General features: G+C 36.2%; 1 protein-coding gene across 5 annotated transcripts in view; it reads left to right on the top strand.

Moving 5' to 3' along the window:
* TTPA (alpha tocopherol transfer protein) overlaps positions 1-20,927 on the top strand; it is a 118,285-nt gene extending 97,358 nt beyond the window's left edge. For 4 of the 5 annotated variants that reach the window (XM_072604682.1, XM_072604680.1, XM_072604681.1 and 1 more), the window contains 4 exons: positions 2,031-2,184; positions 11,187-11,380; positions 12,769-12,879; positions 15,137-20,927. In XM_072604682.1, coding sequence (XP_072460783.1) covers positions 2,031-2,184; positions 11,187-11,380; positions 12,769-12,879; positions 15,137-15,310 — 633 coding nt within the window. In that variant the 3' untranslated portion in view covers positions 15,311-20,927. The remainder of the gene's footprint in view (positions 1-2,030; positions 2,185-11,186; positions 11,381-12,768; positions 12,880-15,136) is intronic. The other variant, XM_072604683.1, reaches the window with a different exon arrangement.
* Positions 20,928-21,163: the final 236 nt, after the last annotated feature.

The following is a 21,163-nucleotide window of genomic DNA, read 5'->3' as shown; positions in this document are numbered from 1 at the left end:
CTGATGGCGCACCTGTGTTTTCTCGGTGTTAATTATTAGGCCAAAATTAGCACAGGCAGCAGAGAATTGATCCATAGTTCATTACATGTCAGCTTCAGAGGCTGCATTGAGTGCACAATCATCTGCAAACAGAAAATCATGCACCATCACTCCGTCTACTTTGGTCTTGACTTGTAACCTTTTCAAATTGAAGAACTTACCATCAGTACGGTAGTTGACCTTGATACTGTGTTCATCCTCATTGAAAGCACTTGACAATATGGCTGAAAACATCATGCTAAAAACACTGGAGATGTAGGTGACATCTCAAGCTTGCTTTTACAGGCTTTAGCATGTTACATGACGTGATGGTCCCTAAGTAAATGGCAGTAAGAAAATAAAGTCAAATTTTCTTGTCACAGAGAAGGTAGTCATTCTTGTTTTCTTGGTTGCCTTTCAGAGGAAATAATGAGGTTATTCTTACTTGGTTTAGTCCAACTGTTTTTTTCTGGTTTTCTCTAATTCCATTTCTGCTTCTTCAAGAAGCAAATTTGGAACTGTGATGTTAAAGTTCACTTAACCAACTCCACCAACTCTGACAGTGAAAAGAGTTCATGGTAAAAATTCTTATACTTTAGATATTTTCTATCTTCTTCATGGTACATTTTATAGTTATCACATCATCAGGATGTCTTTCTTTGCTTGACCGGGTCTCTTGTCCAGGTGTGTCTGAACTTTATTTTTTCCCTGCTGCCAAACATCATAGTTCCATGTTTACTCATGTATTGTTCCCTATCACATTTTAAGGAGGAAATAAAAGATTTTTTTTCTCCACATAATTACATTTTTGGTTGACTTTCATTATCAGTAGCAGTTTTGAATCCCTTGAGGTTTATTAAGACTTCATTTATTAAGTTTATTATTGCAAGCTTAGGTAAGAGGTTTAGCCCTTTGCACAGAAAATTCTACTCATCTTTACCCATTTGGATTAACTAGAGGTTATTTACCATTCTTTTGAATTCGAGGCTGGTGGGAATGAAGGGTAATGAGGGAAGAAAGTTAGATACCTGCTGCAGAAATATTTTTCTGAACTTTAATTTGTATTAGTCACCATGGGAGGAGATTGTATTTAAGGTTTTTCATGGGATTTAGTTTGACTGGGTGGGGGAAGGGAAGAAAAAAGGCATTATCAAATTTGGGCTTTGGGGGTTTGGCTTTGGCTTTTTTGTTTTTTGTTTCATATTTCTGAGACCGGAATTGAGAAAATTGTGCATATGTTTGGAGGAGATAGCAAAGATGGGGAATGGGGCTGTCTTTAGTGTTCTTATTACTACTTGGATCGTTAACTTTTTCTTTAAGAATGAAAATAAAATCTAAAGCTCTTATGGCCCTCAGATAAGTTTGGGTTAGTTACTAGGAGGTTATATACCTAGGGGATTAAATCAAATACCTAACCCATAGCAGTTTAAGGTATAGGACCTTTGTTCCTCAGCAACAAAATCTTACTATATACACATTTTAATTTACTCAATAAAGTATATTATTAGCAAGATAAACTTTTAATAGATGTGTTTATCACAGTATCCTTTCAGCAGTCCTTATAAAACTTTTGAAGGCTTTTTATATTTTATTTTGCTTTTGTTTCTTGTAGTCTGCCAAGGAGAAAATAGTCTTGGAACAAGACTTTATTACTATTGCAAAAGGTGTGTAATTTCATGAGTGTGTATATGCCCTCTCCCACTGCATTTACCAATACCTTCATAACTTAGCAAACTGATTCTTTTCACTTTCAGGTGATGTTTCTATTCAAACAACAGGCAATGAAAGGTCTGTCTCAGGGCTTGTATGCAGCACTTTTCCAACATGGCAGAACCTGTTGAAGCTTGCCCTCTGCTGGCATAATTTTCAAAAAAATGACACAAGAGATACTTGATTCAAAGTCCTGTGTGCTAACTATTGCACAAGAGAAACAGATACCTTATCATTGCATAATTCTTACCTTTTTCTAAATTTCCTATTTTCTAAATCAGTAAGGTACACTTTCTTTTCAGTTAATGAAAAACTATCACAAATGGAGAGAGGAATGTCCAGAAATAACTGCAGATCTCCGTCCTAAAACTATCCTTGGCCTTTTGGATTCTGGTTACCATGGGGTTCTGAGATCCAGGGACCCAACTGGAAGCAGGGTTCTTATTTATAGAATTGGTAAGTAATAAAACAGCACATCTTTTGGCCTTGTTATTATTCTTCTACACTAACTTTTTGTCGAGGGCATAAAAGAGCTACTAGCTTTTAGTCTTAAGATATAAGCAGGGTTCCAGAAACTCAGTGTGATTCTGGAAATTGGGAATACAACACCTAGATATATGAAGGTTGCTTTCATCATTCTGACAGTAGGTCAAGAACCTGTGATGTTAACTTTCAATATTACCCACCATCAATAGTGTCAACTTTAAGAAATATAGCTAGAGGGGCAGCTAGGTCCTGCAGTGAGTAGAGTACCAGCCCTGGAGTCAGGGGACCTGAGTTCAGATGTAACCTAAGACACTTGACACACTAGCTGTGTGATCTGGGCAAATCACTTAACCCCAACTGTCTTGCCTTCCCCCCTCCATAAAAACAAAGAAATATAGATAGGTAGAGAAAAGGAAAAAAAAAAAGTGAAAGGGGAAGAAGGAGATTTAAAATATCTAAAGGGAGAAGAGGAAAAAAATAGGTAAAAGCAGACATCTAGAAGTTTGCAAGTAGTCAGTAATAGAGTACTTAGAACATGGTTTCTAGAGACAAAGCAGAAAGCAGAGGACAGCTCTGGGAAGTGCATAGCTCATGGGTACAGGATGCAGCCCATGTGAGTTAAACTCACAACATTTATTAAGTGGCACTCTTGTAGTCCTCACAATATATACCTTGGCTAAATCCCACAAATTGTTTGAACTTCATTTTCCTCATCTGTAGTGGGAAAAGTGCTGCATTTGGAGTCAGAGGACCTAGGTTCAGATCCTTGCAGTACCACTTACCACATCCTTGACTTTAGGCAACGTGTTTCACTCTCTGGGCCTCAGTTTCCTCATCTGTAAAATGAAGGGTTGGAACAGACAGCTTTTGTAATTTCTGCCAGCTCTAAACCTATGATCTTATGCTCTTTATATTTACTTCTGCTTTTTCCTTTTCTCTATTTCACTTTTTTCTTACTTCTTGTCTTTGCTATCTCTGTCTTTGTGTTTCTTTCTCTCTCTCCTTCTCTTCCCTTTCTCCTTTTTCTTCCTAGTCCCTAATCCCCTCTTCCTTCTTTTTTCTCTTTTCTTTCTCCCCTTCTCCTCCTTTATCATCCACCCCCTCTTTCCTACTGACAATTCAAAAACTAAAATAAGTTTATGGGAAAAACCCTTTTTGCTCCTGTGATGTTTCCAGTATGAGTTGATATTCTACAACTGTCTTTCCCTTTCCTAATAGTTTTGCGAAGCTGAAACCAAACTGAGAAGACATAGAACTTACCTTCACTCTGCTTGAGACTCCATTTGAGGACCCAACTCAGAGAATCCTATAATTGGAAGGGAGTTTACCAGTCACCTTCATAGTCCATATTTTACTCTAGTGCATAAAAGACTTTCAACAGCAGTCCTGAAAAGTAATCATCCAGCTTCTACTTCAGCACCACAAGGAACTTAACCATTTTGTGAAATACTGCATCCCATTTTCAATGATAGTTGTTAAGAAATTCTTTCTTATATTGAACTAAAACATTCATTGTTGCAACTTCTACTCATTAGGCCTAGTTTTCCCTATGGAATCACTCAGAAACAACCCATTTCCTTTTTTTTTTTATTTTAAATTTCTAGTAAAAGCACTTCAAATACTTGAAGGGAGCTATCATGTGCCTCTGAGTATTTTCTTTTTTGGCATAAATGCCCTTAATTTGTTTAACCCATTGTCAAATGACAAAGCTTCAAGTTGCCTCACCATCATGGCCACAATCTTCTAAAGCATTGCGGCTTATTGATTTCTTTCTTGCTGGCGTCCGGAACTGAGCAGAATATTTAAGGTGTCTAATCCTCATGGGGTACAGTGGGACTGTTAATGTAGCCTAAGATTTCATCAACTTTTTATATAATCACATTATGTGGTAAACTCACATGAGCTGACAATTAAAGACCATCCCCACATGCAATGCTGTACAGCCATTTCAGCCTCATTCTATATCTGTACCCCATCTACTTTCTTCTAAGAAGTGACTCAAGGAATTTCTTGGATCTAGGAGTGCCTTTACACCTTCCAAATAATCAGTAAAAGTTAAAAGTTTCTTTGAAAAAAAATACACCTGAAAAATGGGACTTTGTTATGAAAAGAAATAAGTAAAGGTAGCAAGAGAGGCAGGGAATTCTAACCTGCCACAGAATGGAAGAGGAAGAATGGAAAAATAAATTTGAAGAAGGAAAAAAAGCACACAATTTGAGTCTGTTCTTAAAGAGGAGGAAACTGGTAAGGTAAATTCACACATATTACTAGGTGAGAGATTTTCCAGTAAGGGTTAGAGGAAGAAGAGATTAGTGATAGTTGATGAACTTTGCTTATGTCTATCAAGAAAGTCATATGTCAAAATAATAATAAAAGTATAATCATAGCTATAATAATTATTACTAGTGTTATAGCTAGCATTTATATAGCATCTACAATATGCCGAGCACTGTGCATTACAGTGTTTTTACAAATATTTTTCTTGTTTCTGCAATTTTTATTTAAAAAATATTAAATCATTTCATTCTGATAACAACCCTGAGAGGCTATTATCCCCATTTGACAGTAGAGAAAACTTTCTGTTTTCACTGTCTTCCTGGAGTATGTATCCAAGATGTGACAGAGACCCTCCCAGGATTTGCAAAAACGAACGACTACCAACCACTTTTTAGTATTCATATGGGCATAATTGAGCCAGTCAAAAGGAACGGGAATGACTTCCTAAAGATTATAAATTCTTAAGCAAGAAACTGAAGATGATAAGAACATGTTTTCCTCACTATTACCTATTAAAGACAAATGATGTAGAAAAGAAAAGCAAATTTTGGAAGTGAACAGCTGGCTTAAGAAGATGGTATCTGGGAATGGATTTGGATTTCAGGACCGAGGCTTAAAATTTGTAATAACAGACTGCTAGCTAAAGATGAAGTCATGTTACAAAGGCTAGTGAGAATGGTATCTTGTAAATCTAATCAAAGGGGCTTTAAGCTACAAGGGAGCTGGGAAAGGACTAAATGGCCTCTGTATCTCTACCAAGCTAGATACCAAAGAGTAGATACAAGGAAGGAAGAAAAGATGTTGAAATACCCAGAAGTTTCTAAGAGGGAAAAAAACACCAAGAACTAGTGAGTATTAAACTTCATGGCCTTAAATGTCTACACATAAATGAACCAAATATAAGTAACAAATAAGGTAACCTTGAGGTCTGAACACAGGCAATTGTATTTGACTTAATAAATATCTGTGAGTCTTGGTGAGATGAGACCCATGACTACAGTCTGGCACTTGATGGATATATCTTATTTAAAGTAAATAGGATAGGTTAAAAAAAAAAAAGGGAGGGGATGAGATAGCACTGTATATTAATAAATATTCATGTGAGGAAATTTGGAATCAGAAATCATAAGGATGGTGAAGAATCTTTGGATGAAGAGCAGTGGAACTATTTCAATTTGGTCTTGAGTATATCATAGAACATTTGGAAAGACAGGAAATTCAAGGGTGGAGAACCTGCAACCTGAAGGCCACACATGGCCCTCTAGGTCCTCAAGTGCAGCCCTTTGACTGAATCCAAACTATGTTCTGTGAAGTTTATATTCAGTCGAAGGACTGCATTTGAGGACCTAGAGGGCCATGTGTGGCCTTGAGACCACAGGTTCCCCACCCCTGGGTTAGGCATTTATGAAACTGACCACAAATAAACTTGTTATTCAAGTATGAGGCAATAGTGATTTAATTTACCCAGCGTCTGTGTTGGAGCTCTGCTTCTTCCTACCAAAAGCCAAGCAGCTTCTTGACTTGCCTTAATGATCATTTCATCTTTCACAAGATGTTGTTCAGTGGTGTCTGACTCTACATGACTCTAAGGACTTTTGTCCATGGGGTTTTCTTGGTAAAAATACTGGAGTGCTTTACCATTTCCTTCCCCAGTATGTCCCCATTTTACAGATGAGGAACTGAGGCAAATAGGGGTTGAGGGACTTTCAGTGTCACACAACTAGTAAATTTCTAAGGTCTTCAACTCAAATCTTCCCAACTCCAAGCCTGAGGTACTGTCCACTGTACCATCTAGCTTTCCTTTCAGATGATGTAGGAACCAACAAAGGGAAATTCTATTCTGGATCTAAGTCTTATCGAGAAAGATTGAGTTACTAGAGTGAAAGTGATAAGGGGCAGAACAACAGTGGGAAGGAAAGGGACTGCTACATCTGAGAATTTGTGATAAAGGAGAGGAGAACTGGGCATAATCTGCCTTGCAGCTGAGATTTGGGGAGGATAGATTTCCAAGGATTCAAAGGAAGGAGGAGTAGAATGTAATGGACAAAAATTCTAGAGAGCAATTAGGAAAAATTCTGAGAATGGAATTTCAAAGACAGAAAGAGAAACACTTCTGTTATCTAAAGAACCTAGTATGTATGCATAGCAATTTTCTTAACCTGCTTAGATTATCAAAGGACATGTATAGAAGATGGGAGCAAGGATAAGATGAATACATAAGTAAGATTGCAAGAATAATGTAAGGAGTGCTAAAATTTAGAATGAGCTGAGGCAGGGAGGATAAAACAGCTTCAAAAAATAGAAATCACTAGAAAATATCAATAACTTAGCATTTGTTGTGCTGTGGGTCCACATTTCCTACAGAAATTGTTTTTATTCACGGGAGAGTGAGCCTCAGGTTTATAAAAGGAATGATTTCTTGCTACTTTTCTCACCAGGACATCTTATTAAATTTTTTCCTTGAACTAAGTATGTCTTATGACTCTTAGGGGTAAACACATTAATGTGGGCTCCTAAGCAAAATTTTATGGGATGCAGATGCACAGAGTACCTCAAAACTAAGATAATCATTGCCTAGTGAACCTACCCCATGAGTTTGGGGGAGGGGGAATTCCTCAGTGATGTTAAAGATACATTGGAGAAAAGGAGTTTCAAAGAAAGGATTGGACTACTCCCTGGGGTAGATGAGATATGATCATTGACAACCAAGAAGAGGCAAAACTGCCCAGTTCTCATATTGCTTCTGTTTTCTCTGCCAAGGAGAAGGACCTTTGGACTAGAAAGGACAGAAAAAAGCAGTTTGGGGGCTAATAGGGAGTTGATGTCCAAGATGAATAAGGAGATCATAAGAGAGCACCTACTTGACCTTGATGAGTTCAGATCACCTGGCCCAGATGAACTACATCTTCAGGTACTGAAAGAAATGGTGACTGTGATTGCTGAGCTATCCTCAGTGATAATTTAAAGATAATGGAAAATAGAGAGGCACTTGAAGGACTGGAATGTTCAAATATTGTCTCAATGACTTTTCTTTTTTTTTTAAGGCAAAATAGTGGAAACTAAAAATTATAAGCCAGGGTGTTTGATTTTGATTCTTGGCAAAATTCTAGAATATGTTTATTTGGAAATGGTTAATTAATGTCTAGAAAGTTAAATAGTAACAATAAAGAAGCAGCATGGCCTCATCAAGAACAAATCATGCCAAGTTCACTTATTTCCTTTTTTGGGCGGAGCTGACATTAATGGGATACCACATATAGATTTTAGCAAAATATTTTATGAAGTCTCTGTGCTATTTTTATAGAAAGATTTAGGGATGTGAACTAAATGATAGTACAATCAGCAGATTTGTTCAGTGGTGTCTGGCTCTTCATGACCCCATGGACAAGCACACTAATAGTGTCCATGGGATTTTCTTGGCAAAGTGGTTTGCCATTATCTTCTCCAGTAAATTAAGGCAAAGAGGTTTAGTGACTTCTCAAGGTCACATAGCGAGTAAAAGTGTCTGAGGCCAGATTTGAACATAGGTCTTTCTGAATCCATGCCCATCTCATTACCCACAGAGAGCCATCTAGCTGCCTCACAAGCAGCAGATTGCCAGATCCCAAAGAAGAGTCATCATGCTTTTATGTTGACTTGGCAAGAGCTCTCCAATGGAATGTCGAGGGAACTATGCTTTTAAACATTTTTTTCAGTGTCCTACATAAAGACATAGATATTATGTTTATTAAATGTGAAAGTAACAGAAATGTGAAAAGGATTGCTAATATTGGATGACAGAATTAAGGTCTGAAAAGATTTTAAGAAGCTAGAATGTTGGCCTGAATCTCAAGGCAGCATGGAACAGTGGAAAAGGCACTGACTGGAATCAGATCCTGGATTCAGTCATTACTGTGACTACACCATACATAAGCAAAGCACTCAGCCTCTCTGGACCTCAGTTTCCTCATCTGTAAAATGAGGAAGTTTGATTAGATGGCTTCTCAGAACCCTTCCAGACCTCAGTCTATGTTGCTCTGCTCTAAAATGGAAATTAATTGGCATAAATATAAATTTTTATACTTGGGTTTGACAAATTAGCTTTAGATTTTCAATGAGGAGAAGATATAGCTAAGTATCAATTCACCTGGAGATATTAGGAGATGGTATGCTTTATAGGAATTAACAGTGTGATATGTATAATCTTGGGATCCATTGAGAAGTATGTTGGTATTGTCCAGTTGTTTCAGTTGACTCTTTATGACCCTATTTGGGGTTTTCTTGGCAAAGATACTGGAGTGGTTTGCCATTTCCTTCTTTAGTTCATTTTACAGATGAGGAAACTGAGGCAAACAGGGCTAAATGATTTACCCAAGGTCACATAGCTAGTCGTTGTCTGGGGCCAGATTTGAACACAGGAAAGTGAGTCTTCCTGACTTCGGACCCGGCACTCTTTCCACCATGCCATCTAAAGAGGTATGACTTCCAAGAATAAGGAGCAGATACTGGACCCACTATACTCTGCCTCAGTCAGAAGCACATCTGGTGTTTGAGGTTTAATTCTGGATATCAAATTTGAGGAAGGACATTGACAAGCTGGAATATTGAAGGGTTCCAAGTCCATGTCATATGAAAATTGGTCAGGGAGCTGGAAGTTAATTATCCTGGGGAAGAAAAGGGTGGGGGAAGCAGGATACCTCTTTATGAGTATTTGAAAGGCTATCCTGTGGAAGGATTATATTTGTTTTGTTTGGCACTGCAGGGCAGAACTAGGATCAGTGAATGAAAGTGGTAAAGAGACAAACTAAAGTTTGATTATAAAAAGAAAAATTCCTAAAATTAGAGCTATCCAGAAGTGGCAGGGGCTGCCTCAGGGAAGAATGAGTTCCCTGAAGGTCTTCATTGACCTCATTGAAGGTCTGCCAGCACAGGTGGAGATGTTACAGTGGGGATGACCTGCATGATGAGGCATGAGTTTCTCCTTCACACGTGCACCTTACTATGCATGTTACCACATATATACTCTTCTCATAGATGCAGCAGCATCTTTTATTCATGGGAGAGTAAACATATTTATTTGCCTTCTGAGGATGCTTACAAATATGAAATTCTGTAGATAAAATATATGCCTAGAAAGTTACACTTCATCACAGTATAGATGTAAACCTGTGTTCTTGAAGGATCTGTCCATGGAAGACAGATAAGTTCTACCCTGCTGAAAATGTTTCAGGGACAGATCTGGTAAGAGGCTGTGGTTAAATGTGCTCATCACCACTTTGGCCGCTCCAGCCTTTGAAGACCATCTACCAACTTTTGTGGGTTTTCTCAAAAAAGTTACTGATTCTTGAAATGTTGAAGCAAATTTATTAGACGATTGAGTGAAAAAAATTCCTTTGTCTTATGCCATCAGGGACATAGAAAACAATTGGGGAACGGTATCTTTCACAAAAAAAGCATATTTGATTATAGGAAGAACCAGAAGAGGAATCAACCAAAATACATTAATTATTTACTATGAGTCAAGTATTGTGCTAAGTGCTGGGAGTACAAAGAAAGAGGGAAATAGCCACTTCCTTCAGGGGGCTCACATTCTCTTGGGAAAGAAACACGTACATGTATGTGTACATATGAGATACATACAGAGTAGATGGGAGATAATCTCTAGGTGAAGGCATAACTAGGAACTATGTTTCAGAACATTTTAATAGGCCAAATGTGAAGGGATAATTTAAAAATGATGTGCCAAATTCTCCTACAGACTATCTATTGAACCTATACTTGGAGTCCACAGGGTTTCCTGAAGTCACCAGGGAATCTGGTAGGCAGTGAGGTTCAGATCATGGATCTCATCTAAAACATCACCCAAACACAATATTCTAACTTCTTTTAGCCTCGTCCTCTTCACATTTGCCATTGTTGCAGCAAATATGTACCTAGCAGTCTGAAGAATATTGTTAATATTAGAAGGTAGATTGGATTTTCCATTTATTTTTGAAATTCTTAATTACCAATAGCTTAGTTTTCATTTAAATGCGAGGGCCCACAGGCCAGAGCTAACATTTTTTAAATGTCCTCAGGATTGAAATGAAGATAGTATCCCAGTGAACTAACTGAGTCTACTGTCTATGCTATACGTTCTGCTCCTCTATGGAACTGTAGTCGTGGATCATTCTGTCAGTAAGCATTTATTAAGTACCTACTATGTGCCAGAAATTGTGCTAAGTTCTGAGGATACAAAGAAAGACAAAAGACAGTCTCTATTCTCAAGAAGCTCACGGTCTAACTGGGAAAGACAGCTTGAAAACAGCTATGTGCAAACAAGATATGTATAGAATAAATTGGAGAGAATCATCAGTGAAAAGGCACTAACTTATTTCTAGGAGGATCAGGAAACACTTATCTTAGCAGTTGGGATTTTAGCTAGCACTTGAAGGAAGCTGGGAGTCAGAAAAGGAGGAGAGAACACTCCAGGCATGAGGCCTGGTTGGGGGAAATGCCTAGAGTTGGGAGATGAGGTGTTTTGTTTGTGGAATGAAAAAGAGGCCAGTGTCACCAATATAAAATGCCATGCATACATTTATCATCATTGAGCTTATTTTATTTTATCCTTCTTGCCTGTGTCTTTTCTTGATAGTTGTTCTTACAAAACATGTTTAATCCTTTTGGCATGTGATTTAAACTCTCCATAATTCTATAATACAGTGTTTTATTTTCAGAACATTGGGACCCAAAGATTTTCACAGCTTATGATGTATTCCGTGTAAGTCTTATCACATCAGAGCTCATTGTTAAGGAGGTAGACACACAACGGAATGGAATCAAAGCTATCTTTGATCTGGAAGGATGGCAGTTTTCTCACGCCTTTCAAATCAGTCCGTCTGTTTCCAAGAAGATTGCTGCTGTGCTAACAGTAAGTTTAATCCAAAAATCTTAATTCTAAATATCAGATTTAATATTTGCAAGCAGTGCTCACATATGGTGACATTTGTGATTAACTCTAGGTTGAATTTAGTAGAAGGCAAGTATAAAAATGACCTCTTTCCAAGAAAAACAAATGAATACTTTAGTTACTATTATCTCTATTTTTCAGATAGGAAAACTGAGACTTAAGGAAGTCAAGGTCACTCTAGTCACTGGGCTATGTGAGATCAAACTTAGATAAGGAATGGCCTCTTTTTTCCAACTTGTTTACTACTTCCACTGATCACTTCATGTAGCATGAAGTGAAGTAAAGTAAATTGGAAAGCTGTGACCTGCGGTGCAGTGTGATGAATCAAGTCACTTGGGCTTGGCCTCACATGAAGCTTAGATGTAACACAAAAGCCCAGACTCTGAGCTTTTACCCTACTAGATCTTTAAAATGTTTTTCTATTCACTTCATTAAGCCTTGTAAATTTTGTAACATATAAATGAGTCCCCAGAAAACAATAGATTCTCTGTAAATCAAAAGGAACCAACACATGCAAAGATACACAAATGTCATATGTCAAACGTCATAACTTTTAGAAAAACTGTATAGTATTGGCTGTGGACCGGAACATTTCATTTTGGGAACCTAGCACAATGCTTTTCACACAGTAGGAATTTAATGTTTGATGAATTAGTAGGTCAGAAGCTGATTTGAGGGACATATATAATGAAGTCTATGCATACATATATCAGATTTGAAAATCTGGTGCTAATGGCTTATTTTATTATTGTTTCTCAGTCATTCACTTGTGTCCAACTCTACGTGAACCCCTGGACTTCTGTCCATGGGGTTTTCTTTGCAAAGATACTGGAGTGGTTTACCATTTCCTTTTCCAGTGGATTAAGGAAAACAAAGGTTAAGTGATTTGCTCAGGATCACACAGCTAGTAAATGTCTGAGGTCAGATTTGAACTCAAGTCTTCTGACTCCAGTCCCCAGGCTCTGTCTATTGCACCACTCAGCTGCCCCTTTTATAGCTTATGCCAGTATCCAAAATGAGTAATAAAACCTTTGTCCAAACTAATAATAAAATATGTATATAATGGGGGGAATAGGGATTTCTATTACTTATCCATGTGAATTTTGTGATTTTTTTCCCCTAGGTTGATCTATATGATCTAAACTCCTTGTCTATTTACTTGTTTACTTTTGTCTTTAAATAAGACAAGCTTTTATAATGAATGAATTTTTTTTAAATCATAATTCTGATTTGGCTTTGGGTGTAATGAATACACTAAAGAAATACTTCACTTGCATCTGGTTATAATGAAATTGTGTTAATATTTCTTTATGCTTTTTTGCTGACACACTTAAATTTTATTTTTAAAGGACTCTTTTCCCTTAAAAGTTCGTGGTATCCATTTGATAAATGAGCCTATAATCTTCCATACTGTCTTTTCTTTGATTAAACCTTTTCTGACTGAAAAAATTAAGCAACGGGTGAGTAATATTCTAAAATCTTTTGTTCTATGGTGATATGCAAGCTACGTTTTTTCATGGCCTCTGTTTGGACCTTAGGCATGTCGATTATGCAGTGTTCTAATTGAAGTCAAAAAGACCTGAATTTGAATCCTGTCTTAGACTACCTGTGTGACTCAAGTCATTTATCCTCTCCCAGGTTTGGTGTCCTCATCTATAGAATGAGGGTACCAACAACACCTGCCTCTCAGGTTTATTGTAAGAATCAAATGAGATAATATATAGAAAGTGCTTTGTAAACATTGAAGTTCTATAGATATACATATATATATATATATACATATAAATGTTAGATATTACTTTTAATCATTAATATTTTGAAATCAGCTAATATTGATTTTTCATAAAAATTAGAAGGCAATAGTAAGATATTTATCTCAGGTGCAGAAAAAGAGAAAAATCTTAGCAGTTCAACAAATAGAAGTCACAGATGATAAAAAGAATTAAATAGACTGATTATAGAAAATTAAAAGAAAAAAATTGAGAAAAATCTTTGTTATACACTTAAAAAAAAAAGTCAGTGATCTGGTTTAGAAATGCTTAGAAAGTGATACAGAGGACTAGTTCCAGGAAAGATAAGGTAAAAGTTTACCTTATCTGAGCCTATGGTTTTAGGGGCAGAATTCAAGGGTAAGGAGGAGAAGGAAGAAGGCCAAAATACAGTCAAAATGATCAGTGATAGGAAATCCTGGATTCCTGCATGATTAGGCAGTTCAACATCCAAAAAAATTCCTGATGGTGACAATATCTCTGCTTTTTTAAAAACCTCTAAATTTGGAGATTTTACAACTGCCTTTTCAATCATAGGATCATTGATTTAGAGCTGAAAGCTAGAGATCATGTAGTACCATCCCCTCCTTTTACTGCTGAGGAAATAAGGCCCAGGGTGATTAAGTAATTTGCTGCTAGTCTGGCCAAGTGATAGCAAAACTTAATTCTAATCCAGGTCCTCTGACTTCAGATCTCTTCTTTCCACTCCACCAGAGGGATGTATAGTATTATAATTTGATGATATAATGTCCTGTGTTCCATTGTTAAGGTGAAATAAACTTCTGTAATACTGCAAGAAAATGTCAATAGAGTTCTCAGCATCTCACTGTTTAAAAATATTCAGTGCAACTTAGCCTAAAGTTCTTCTTTCTGAAGATGATGCATTTTTTATGTTTTATGGGACTGGGAAGTAGCTATTTGCCATGATATTTGTAATTTTTTGTATTCCTGAAGATCATTTTGTAGTCTGATCGATCTAAGAAGTGCACAGAATGAAAGCCCAGGAAGTAAAAAGAGTTGATTAATCAAGGAAAATATTCCAGTAGATAAAAACTGCTATGAAAGACTCAGAACAGGAAGGAAAAAAATTTCATCCAGTTTTCTCAACAGTACCCCCTTTAGTTTTCTTTTTAGACTTCCCTGAGCCAGCCACCAATTGATCTTATTTTTAATATTTGAGATCCCATCAAGAACCCAGAGCACTGGTCAGTATGTTTGAGATTTGAGGAGATTACTCTTGAAACAGAATGAACTTGGCACTGGATTTTTAATTCTTTCATTATAGTATTTTTAATACTCAATGTGATGAATTTTGAAGATTTATAAAACTGAGCAATTTCAGATGTTTAAATAGTGATAATTTTCTCATTTATAATTGACCCTAAGAAATAAAGGTACAAAGACATTGTTCTTAATATAATATACCTAAGATGTTTGCATAACATTTGCATGAGCTTTCATGATTACAAATATTTATTGAACATCCTTCAACAGAGTGGTTACTTTGCTGAGAATCAGTTATACATCAGAAAGTAAAATTCAGAAAATGTTGACTTTGAGTATATACTTTTTTTCTTTCAGAAGGGAAAAGATTCCTTTTCAACCTACCTATCTTCCTTTCTCTATAACTATAAACATGAAAATGGTTTTAGGGATTCCAGGAAGTCAGTATAAATAATGAGTGTTAGCTTCCGTAGAAATTCATGTCAGTCAAACTAGGTTCAAAATAGAGAGTGTTGTAGCCCTCTGTACTGGTACTGATATCAAAAACTAGGAAAGATGCATTCTTTAATATAATATAGCATCCAGACTCAATCTCATATCTTTCAAATTGTTGGAGCATCCCTGTTCTATGTTGTAGACTTTCAGATGGAAATGGGTTTTCATGTGTTTTTTGTATGTTGAAAAAGGAGGGGAAGATATTTTCTAAAACTATTGTTTCTTTCAGATTCATATGCATGGAAGCAATTTTAAACAAAGCTTATCCCAGCATTTTCCAGACATTCTACCCCTAGAGTATGGTGGTGAAACATGTTCCATGGAGGACCTTTGCCAAGAGTGGAAAGATTTTATAATGAACTCTGAAGATTATCTTCATAGCATTTCTCAGGATGTCCAGTAACATTTTATTATGAGATTAACCATAAGATAGGCTTTATTAATTCAAATTATGGGGAAATATTTCTCCAAGGTAATTACCTCTACCAAATGCAATCTTCAAAAATGTGAACTTGGGAATGTGAAAGTACTTTATTGAGGACAAATATGGATATTGTCCATTTTTAAATTCAATTTTCCACTAATTTTTAGGACATTACGTAGGTGTTAGACCTCAAAAAATATTAAGGGAAATTTGCGTCTTGATCTTGAATAAGTTATGTCAGAGTCAGATATGTAAGATTGACCTCCATTGCAGGTAATTGCGTGTCTTTGGAATATACTTCAAAGAAATATTCCTGTAGTTCCTGAAACTACATGACATCAATTCCCAATTCAATGGAATCTATAGAGAGGTTCATCAAAATAAAGAATAGCACAAACTCACCTGTGACAAGTGTAATCCAAACAGTTTGGTTATGGAAACAGCTGAGTTTGGAATCTGATTTGTGATATATGAAGTTACTTTCTCAGGCTAGAAAGACAGGGAAAGAAAAGGAGGAATTCATCTCAGGGAAATGGCATTTCAGCTGCTTTGAACAATGAAATATTTAGCTGAAGCTAAATGACAGAATATCGTGTACTCATGTGCATCATACATTAACCTGTGTGAAACTAATTACTTACATCACCACTGACAAAGAAAAGAATGTGGAAAATGTTTCTTGTTTAGTTAATAGTTTTCCAATCCTGATGGATGTGAGTGTGTGTGTGCGCGTGTGCGTGTGTGTGTGTGTGTGCGTGTGTGTGTTTCACTAGCTACATAATAATCAGGCTTTTAATTTTGATTTATGGATGAGCTGAAATTTTAGTTACCACATAGGCACAAAAATTTGGAAATAGTGTCCATTTATCTTATATAACCTAGTTTTAGCAGAAGCACAATATTAGTTCAGTAATAAGAAAATATAAAATTAAAGCACAGTGGAAATGTTCATATTATTTTAATATAACTGGGGAATAGTTTGGCATTGTGAAAAAAAACATTGCCTTTGGAATCAAAACATCTAAGTTCAAATCTGGACTCTCACTTACTGTGTGACTCTGGCCATTTTCCTCATTTGTAAAATTAGCAGTTTAGACCACAATCCTAAAGCCTTTTTTAAGGTTTACTGTAAATCCTATGATCTTAGAAATGTCATTTAACTAGAATTTTCAGTGTTGTTGGGGTTTTTTTTTTTAGTAGTAGCAGTTGTGTAATTAGATTAGGAAGCCTTAGAAATGTTAATCAAGCTTCTGAAAAATAATGCCAGGTAATTAAAATGTGCTATTTCTACTATTCCTAATGTGCAATAACACCTCAAAAGAAGAGAACAGTTCAGCCTTCATATTTAATATAGATTTCAATTTATAATATAAGGTTCTATATTTGCTATTTTGCCACATTTTACTTATATCTTTAATTTGTAAGAAAAAAAGGATTTTGGAGCTGCCCTTTCATATAAATAGAGTACTCATGATGTAATGTGATCCTTGTTGAATGGATATGTGAAGAGTTTTTTTCCCCCAATATAAGAAAAAAAATCTAATTAAGTGACACTGATATTATTAATGCCATATAATTAGTTTTTTCTTTGATCTTTATACATTGTTCTTATCTTTTTCAAGTATACAGATCTCTTCTTAACATTAAAAAAAAGGATCATGGTATTCATTGATTAAGAAAACTGTCAGGAATTCAATTTATGGGATATCATCATTCGCCATGGGAAACTCCCCGTATGAGAACTCCCTCTACTCTAGTGTATTTCACAGTTTGTGTTCATTAATCACAGCAGTACATACATACATGTTTTTCAAAATTATGTGCAAAGATTGATTTAATCCATATAAGGCATATTGAATTTATAGATTTACTTGTGGATTCACAGACCCCTTGCAAAATCACTGGTTCAGGGCCTCACAGATTGGAAACCATCGTTCTGTTGTTGCTTTCAGTCATTCATTCATGTCTGACTCTTTGTGAGCCCATGGACCATAGCACAACAAGCCCTTCTAACCTCCACTATCTCACCACCTCCAAGCTCATGGTCCGTGCTTCCATGATTTTATCCATCTCATTCTGTGTTGTCCCCTATGTCCTTCAGTCTTTCCCAACATCAGATTCCAGCCTTCTCATCATGTGGCCAAAGTTTTTAAGTTTCAGTTTCTGCATTTGTCCTTCTAATGAATAGTCTGAATTAACTTCTTGAAGTATTGACTGATTTGATCTCCTTACTGTCCAAGGGACTCTCAAAAGTCCTTTCTAGCTCCACAATTGAAAAGCTTCAATTCTGCAGCCCTCAGTTTTCCTTATGGTCTAACTTTCACAGTTAGACATTGCTACTGGAAAAACTATATCATTGACTATAGAGACCTTTGTCAGCAAAGTGATGTTTCTACTTTTTAGTATGCTGAACAGATTTGCCATAGCTTTCCTTCCAAGGAGCAAGCATCTTTCAATTTCATGGCAGCAATCATTGTCTGCAGTGATCTCTGAGTCCAAGAATATAAAGTCTCACACTATTTCCATTTCTTCTCTATTTGCCAAAAAGCGATGGGACCAGTTGCCATAATCTTAGTGGTTTTGTTTTTTTTTTTAACACTAAGCTTTGAAGCAGTTTTGACACTCTCCTCTTTTACCCTCATCAAGAGGCTTCTTAATTCTTCTGTCATCAGAGTAGTATTGTCTGCATATCTGAGATTATTGGTATTTCTCCTTTTGATTCTCAGGCTTTTGACTCATCCAGGCTAGTATTTTGCATGATATACTCTGCATATAAGTTAAATAAGGCATACAGCCTTGCTGTTCCCAATCTTAAACCAGTCAGTTGTTCTGTGTTCAGTTGCTTCTTGACCTGCATACAGGTTCCTCAAAAGACAAGTAAGATGATGATATCCCATCTTTTTGAGGACTTGCCACATTTTGTGGTGATCCACAGAGTCAAAGACTTTACTGTGGTTAGTGAAGCAGAAGTAGATGTTATTTCTGGAATCCCCCTGCTTTCTCCATCATCCAGATGGAGATGTTGGCAATTTGGTCTCTAATTCTTCTACCTCTTTGAGAACCAGCCTGTACTTCTGGTAATTCTTGGTTAACAATTTGCTGAAGTCTAAAGTAGAATCTTAAGCATAACATTTCTGGCATGTGAAATGAGAGCAGTTGTTCAGTAATCTTCTTCGTCATTGCCCTTCTTTGAGATTGGGACATAATCTGATCTTTTCCAAATTTTGAGTTTTTCAGTTTTTCTGGCATATTAAATGCAGCACTTTAACAGCATCATCTTTTAGGATTTTAAATAGTTCATCTGGAAATCTATCACCTCCACTAGCCTTATTGTTAACAATGCTTCCTGAGGCCCATTTGACTTCATTGTCCAGGGATGGCTCTAGATCAGTAACTGCATCATTTTGGATATCAGTGATGTTAAGGCCTTTCTTGTATAGTTCTTTTGTATATTCTTGCCACCTTTTAATAATTTTTTCTACTTCTGTTAAGTCCCTACCATTTTTGTCTTTTATCATGCCCATTTTTGCATGAAACATTCCTTGCTGTCTCTAAGTTTGTTGAAAAGATCTCGTCTTTCCCATTCCATGATTTCCTTAAATTTCTGTGCATTACTCTTTTGAGAAAACCTTCTTATCTCTCCTTGCTATTCTCTGAAATTCTGCTTTGAGTTGGATATATCTTTCCCTTTCTCCTTTCCCTTTTGTTTTCCTTCTTTCCTCAGCTTTTGTAAAGCTTCATCCATCAGCCATTTTTACTTTTCTTGTTCCTGGGATGTTTTTTGTTGTCACCTCCTATGTAATATTGTGAACCTCTGTCTGTAGTTCTTTAGGCACTTTATTTACCAGAGCTAATCCCTTAAATCTATTTATCACCTCCACTTCATATTTATAAGGGATGTTATTTAGGTCATACCTATACAGTCTGATGTTTTTCCTGTTTCCTCTTGTTTTAACTGACTGTGGACCTTCTCCACCTTTGGCTACAAAGTATAGTCATATTGATTAATTATTGACCATCTGATGATGTCCATGTGTAGAGTCACCTTTCGGGATGTTGCAAAAGAGTGTTTCCTAGCACCATGGAGTTATCTTGACAAAATTCTATTAGTCTCTGCCCTGCTTCATTGTGTACTCCAAGACCAAACTTACCTGTTATTTCAATTATTTTTTGATTTCCTACTTTAGAATTCCATTCCATTATGAGGAATGTGACATCTTTTTTTCGTTTTATTTCTAGAAGATGGTATAGGCCTTTATAGAATTGAGCAACTTTGTCCTCTTTGGCACCAGTGGTTGGAATTATAGGCTTGTATTATTGTGATGTTGAATGACTTGCCTTGGATTTCAACAGATATCATTCCATCATTTTTGAGATTGTGCCCCAGTACTGTTTTTCATATCCTTTTATTGACTTTGAGGGCTACTCCATTTCTTCTAAGGAATTCTTGCCCACATTATTATATGGAATGATGATCTGAATTAAATTCACCCATTCCCATCCATTCAAGTTCACTGACATCTAGGATATTGATGTTTAATCTTTTTATCTTCTGTCTGACCACATCCAGTTCACCTTGATTCATAGAGTGTACCTTCCTGGTTCCTCTGCAACGTTAATCTTTGTAGCATCAGACTTTCTTTTTGTCACTAGACACAACCACAGCTGAGCTTCCTTTTGGCTTTGGCCCAGCTGCTTCATTCTTTTTAGACTGTTTTTAGTTATCCTCCATTCTTCCACAGTAACATGTTGGACACCTTCTGACCTGAGAGACTCATCTCCCGATGTCATATCTTTTATCATTTTAATATTGTCCATCTTCTTGGTAAAGGGGCTAGCGTGGTTTGCCATTTCCTTTTCCAGTCCATCACCTTTTGTCTGAACTCTCCACTATGACTTGTCTGTCTTGGGTAACCCTGGAATAGTTCATAGTTTCATTGAGCTAAGTAAACCGCTCCACCCAGGCAATAAAGCAGGAAGTCCTGTTGTTTAGAAGGAATGTAATTGATCCCTTATTAAAAAATGGATTTAACCTTGGTTTAGCATTAAGAATTGCTCTCTGATTATTCCATTTCTTCTGCTTCCATTCCTAGGAGGGAAATTACATCACAAAATTTTCTTCTTAGCATCCAAGGAACATACAAGGTGTTTTCTTACAGTCATTTGATGGAAAGTTTAGAATTAATGAACAGTATTTGTTTCTGTATGACTGAAACATTTTAATCCAGTTCTTCAATAATATGCTGAAATAATGATTCTTCAGTGAGTATTTCTTCAGATTAAAGTACATCTTTGTGAAGGGCTTTCTTTATGATGGAAAATTGGCTCTAAAATTATTTTTCTAAAGTATGACAGTACATTGAAGAATACCATAAAGACCACTTTGAAATGAACAGAAAATTTTTAAGATGGGTAGACAGGCTGCAATAGAAACACTGTCTGCTTCTCTGTTATTTTTCTATGATTGTGCCAGGAGTGCCTTTAAAAAGATAACCATGTTAAGTACTGAATCTGTTATTGAACTTTACAAAAGTTAATTTTTTATTTGTTTTAATGATATTGTTCATGAGTAAATAAATAAATATATTTCATATAAGCTTTGGTATACTGGATTTTTTTTCTTTAAATATACATGCAAGGCATCTTTTCCAAGAAATATTTTTTGCCAGCACAATCAAGAAGGATGACTAGGCAAAAATGTATTATTCACAGCAAAATTTTAGGTCAAGGTAATCAATTTCCTCCTGATGCTTAGCAAAATTCCAACCACTTTTCCCCTTGTCAGTGTGTGTGTATTTAGGGATTACAAGGTATTTCTTCATATAAGACTAA

The sequence above is a fragment of the Notamacropus eugenii genome, chromosome 4 (assembly GCF_028372415.1).
Source record: "Notamacropus eugenii isolate mMacEug1 chromosome 4, mMacEug1.pri_v2, whole genome shotgun sequence".
NCBI classification, from domain to species: domain Eukaryota; kingdom Metazoa; phylum Chordata; class Mammalia; order Diprotodontia; family Macropodidae; genus Notamacropus; species Notamacropus eugenii.
This window is presented reverse-complemented; position numbering and strand designations above follow the sequence as displayed.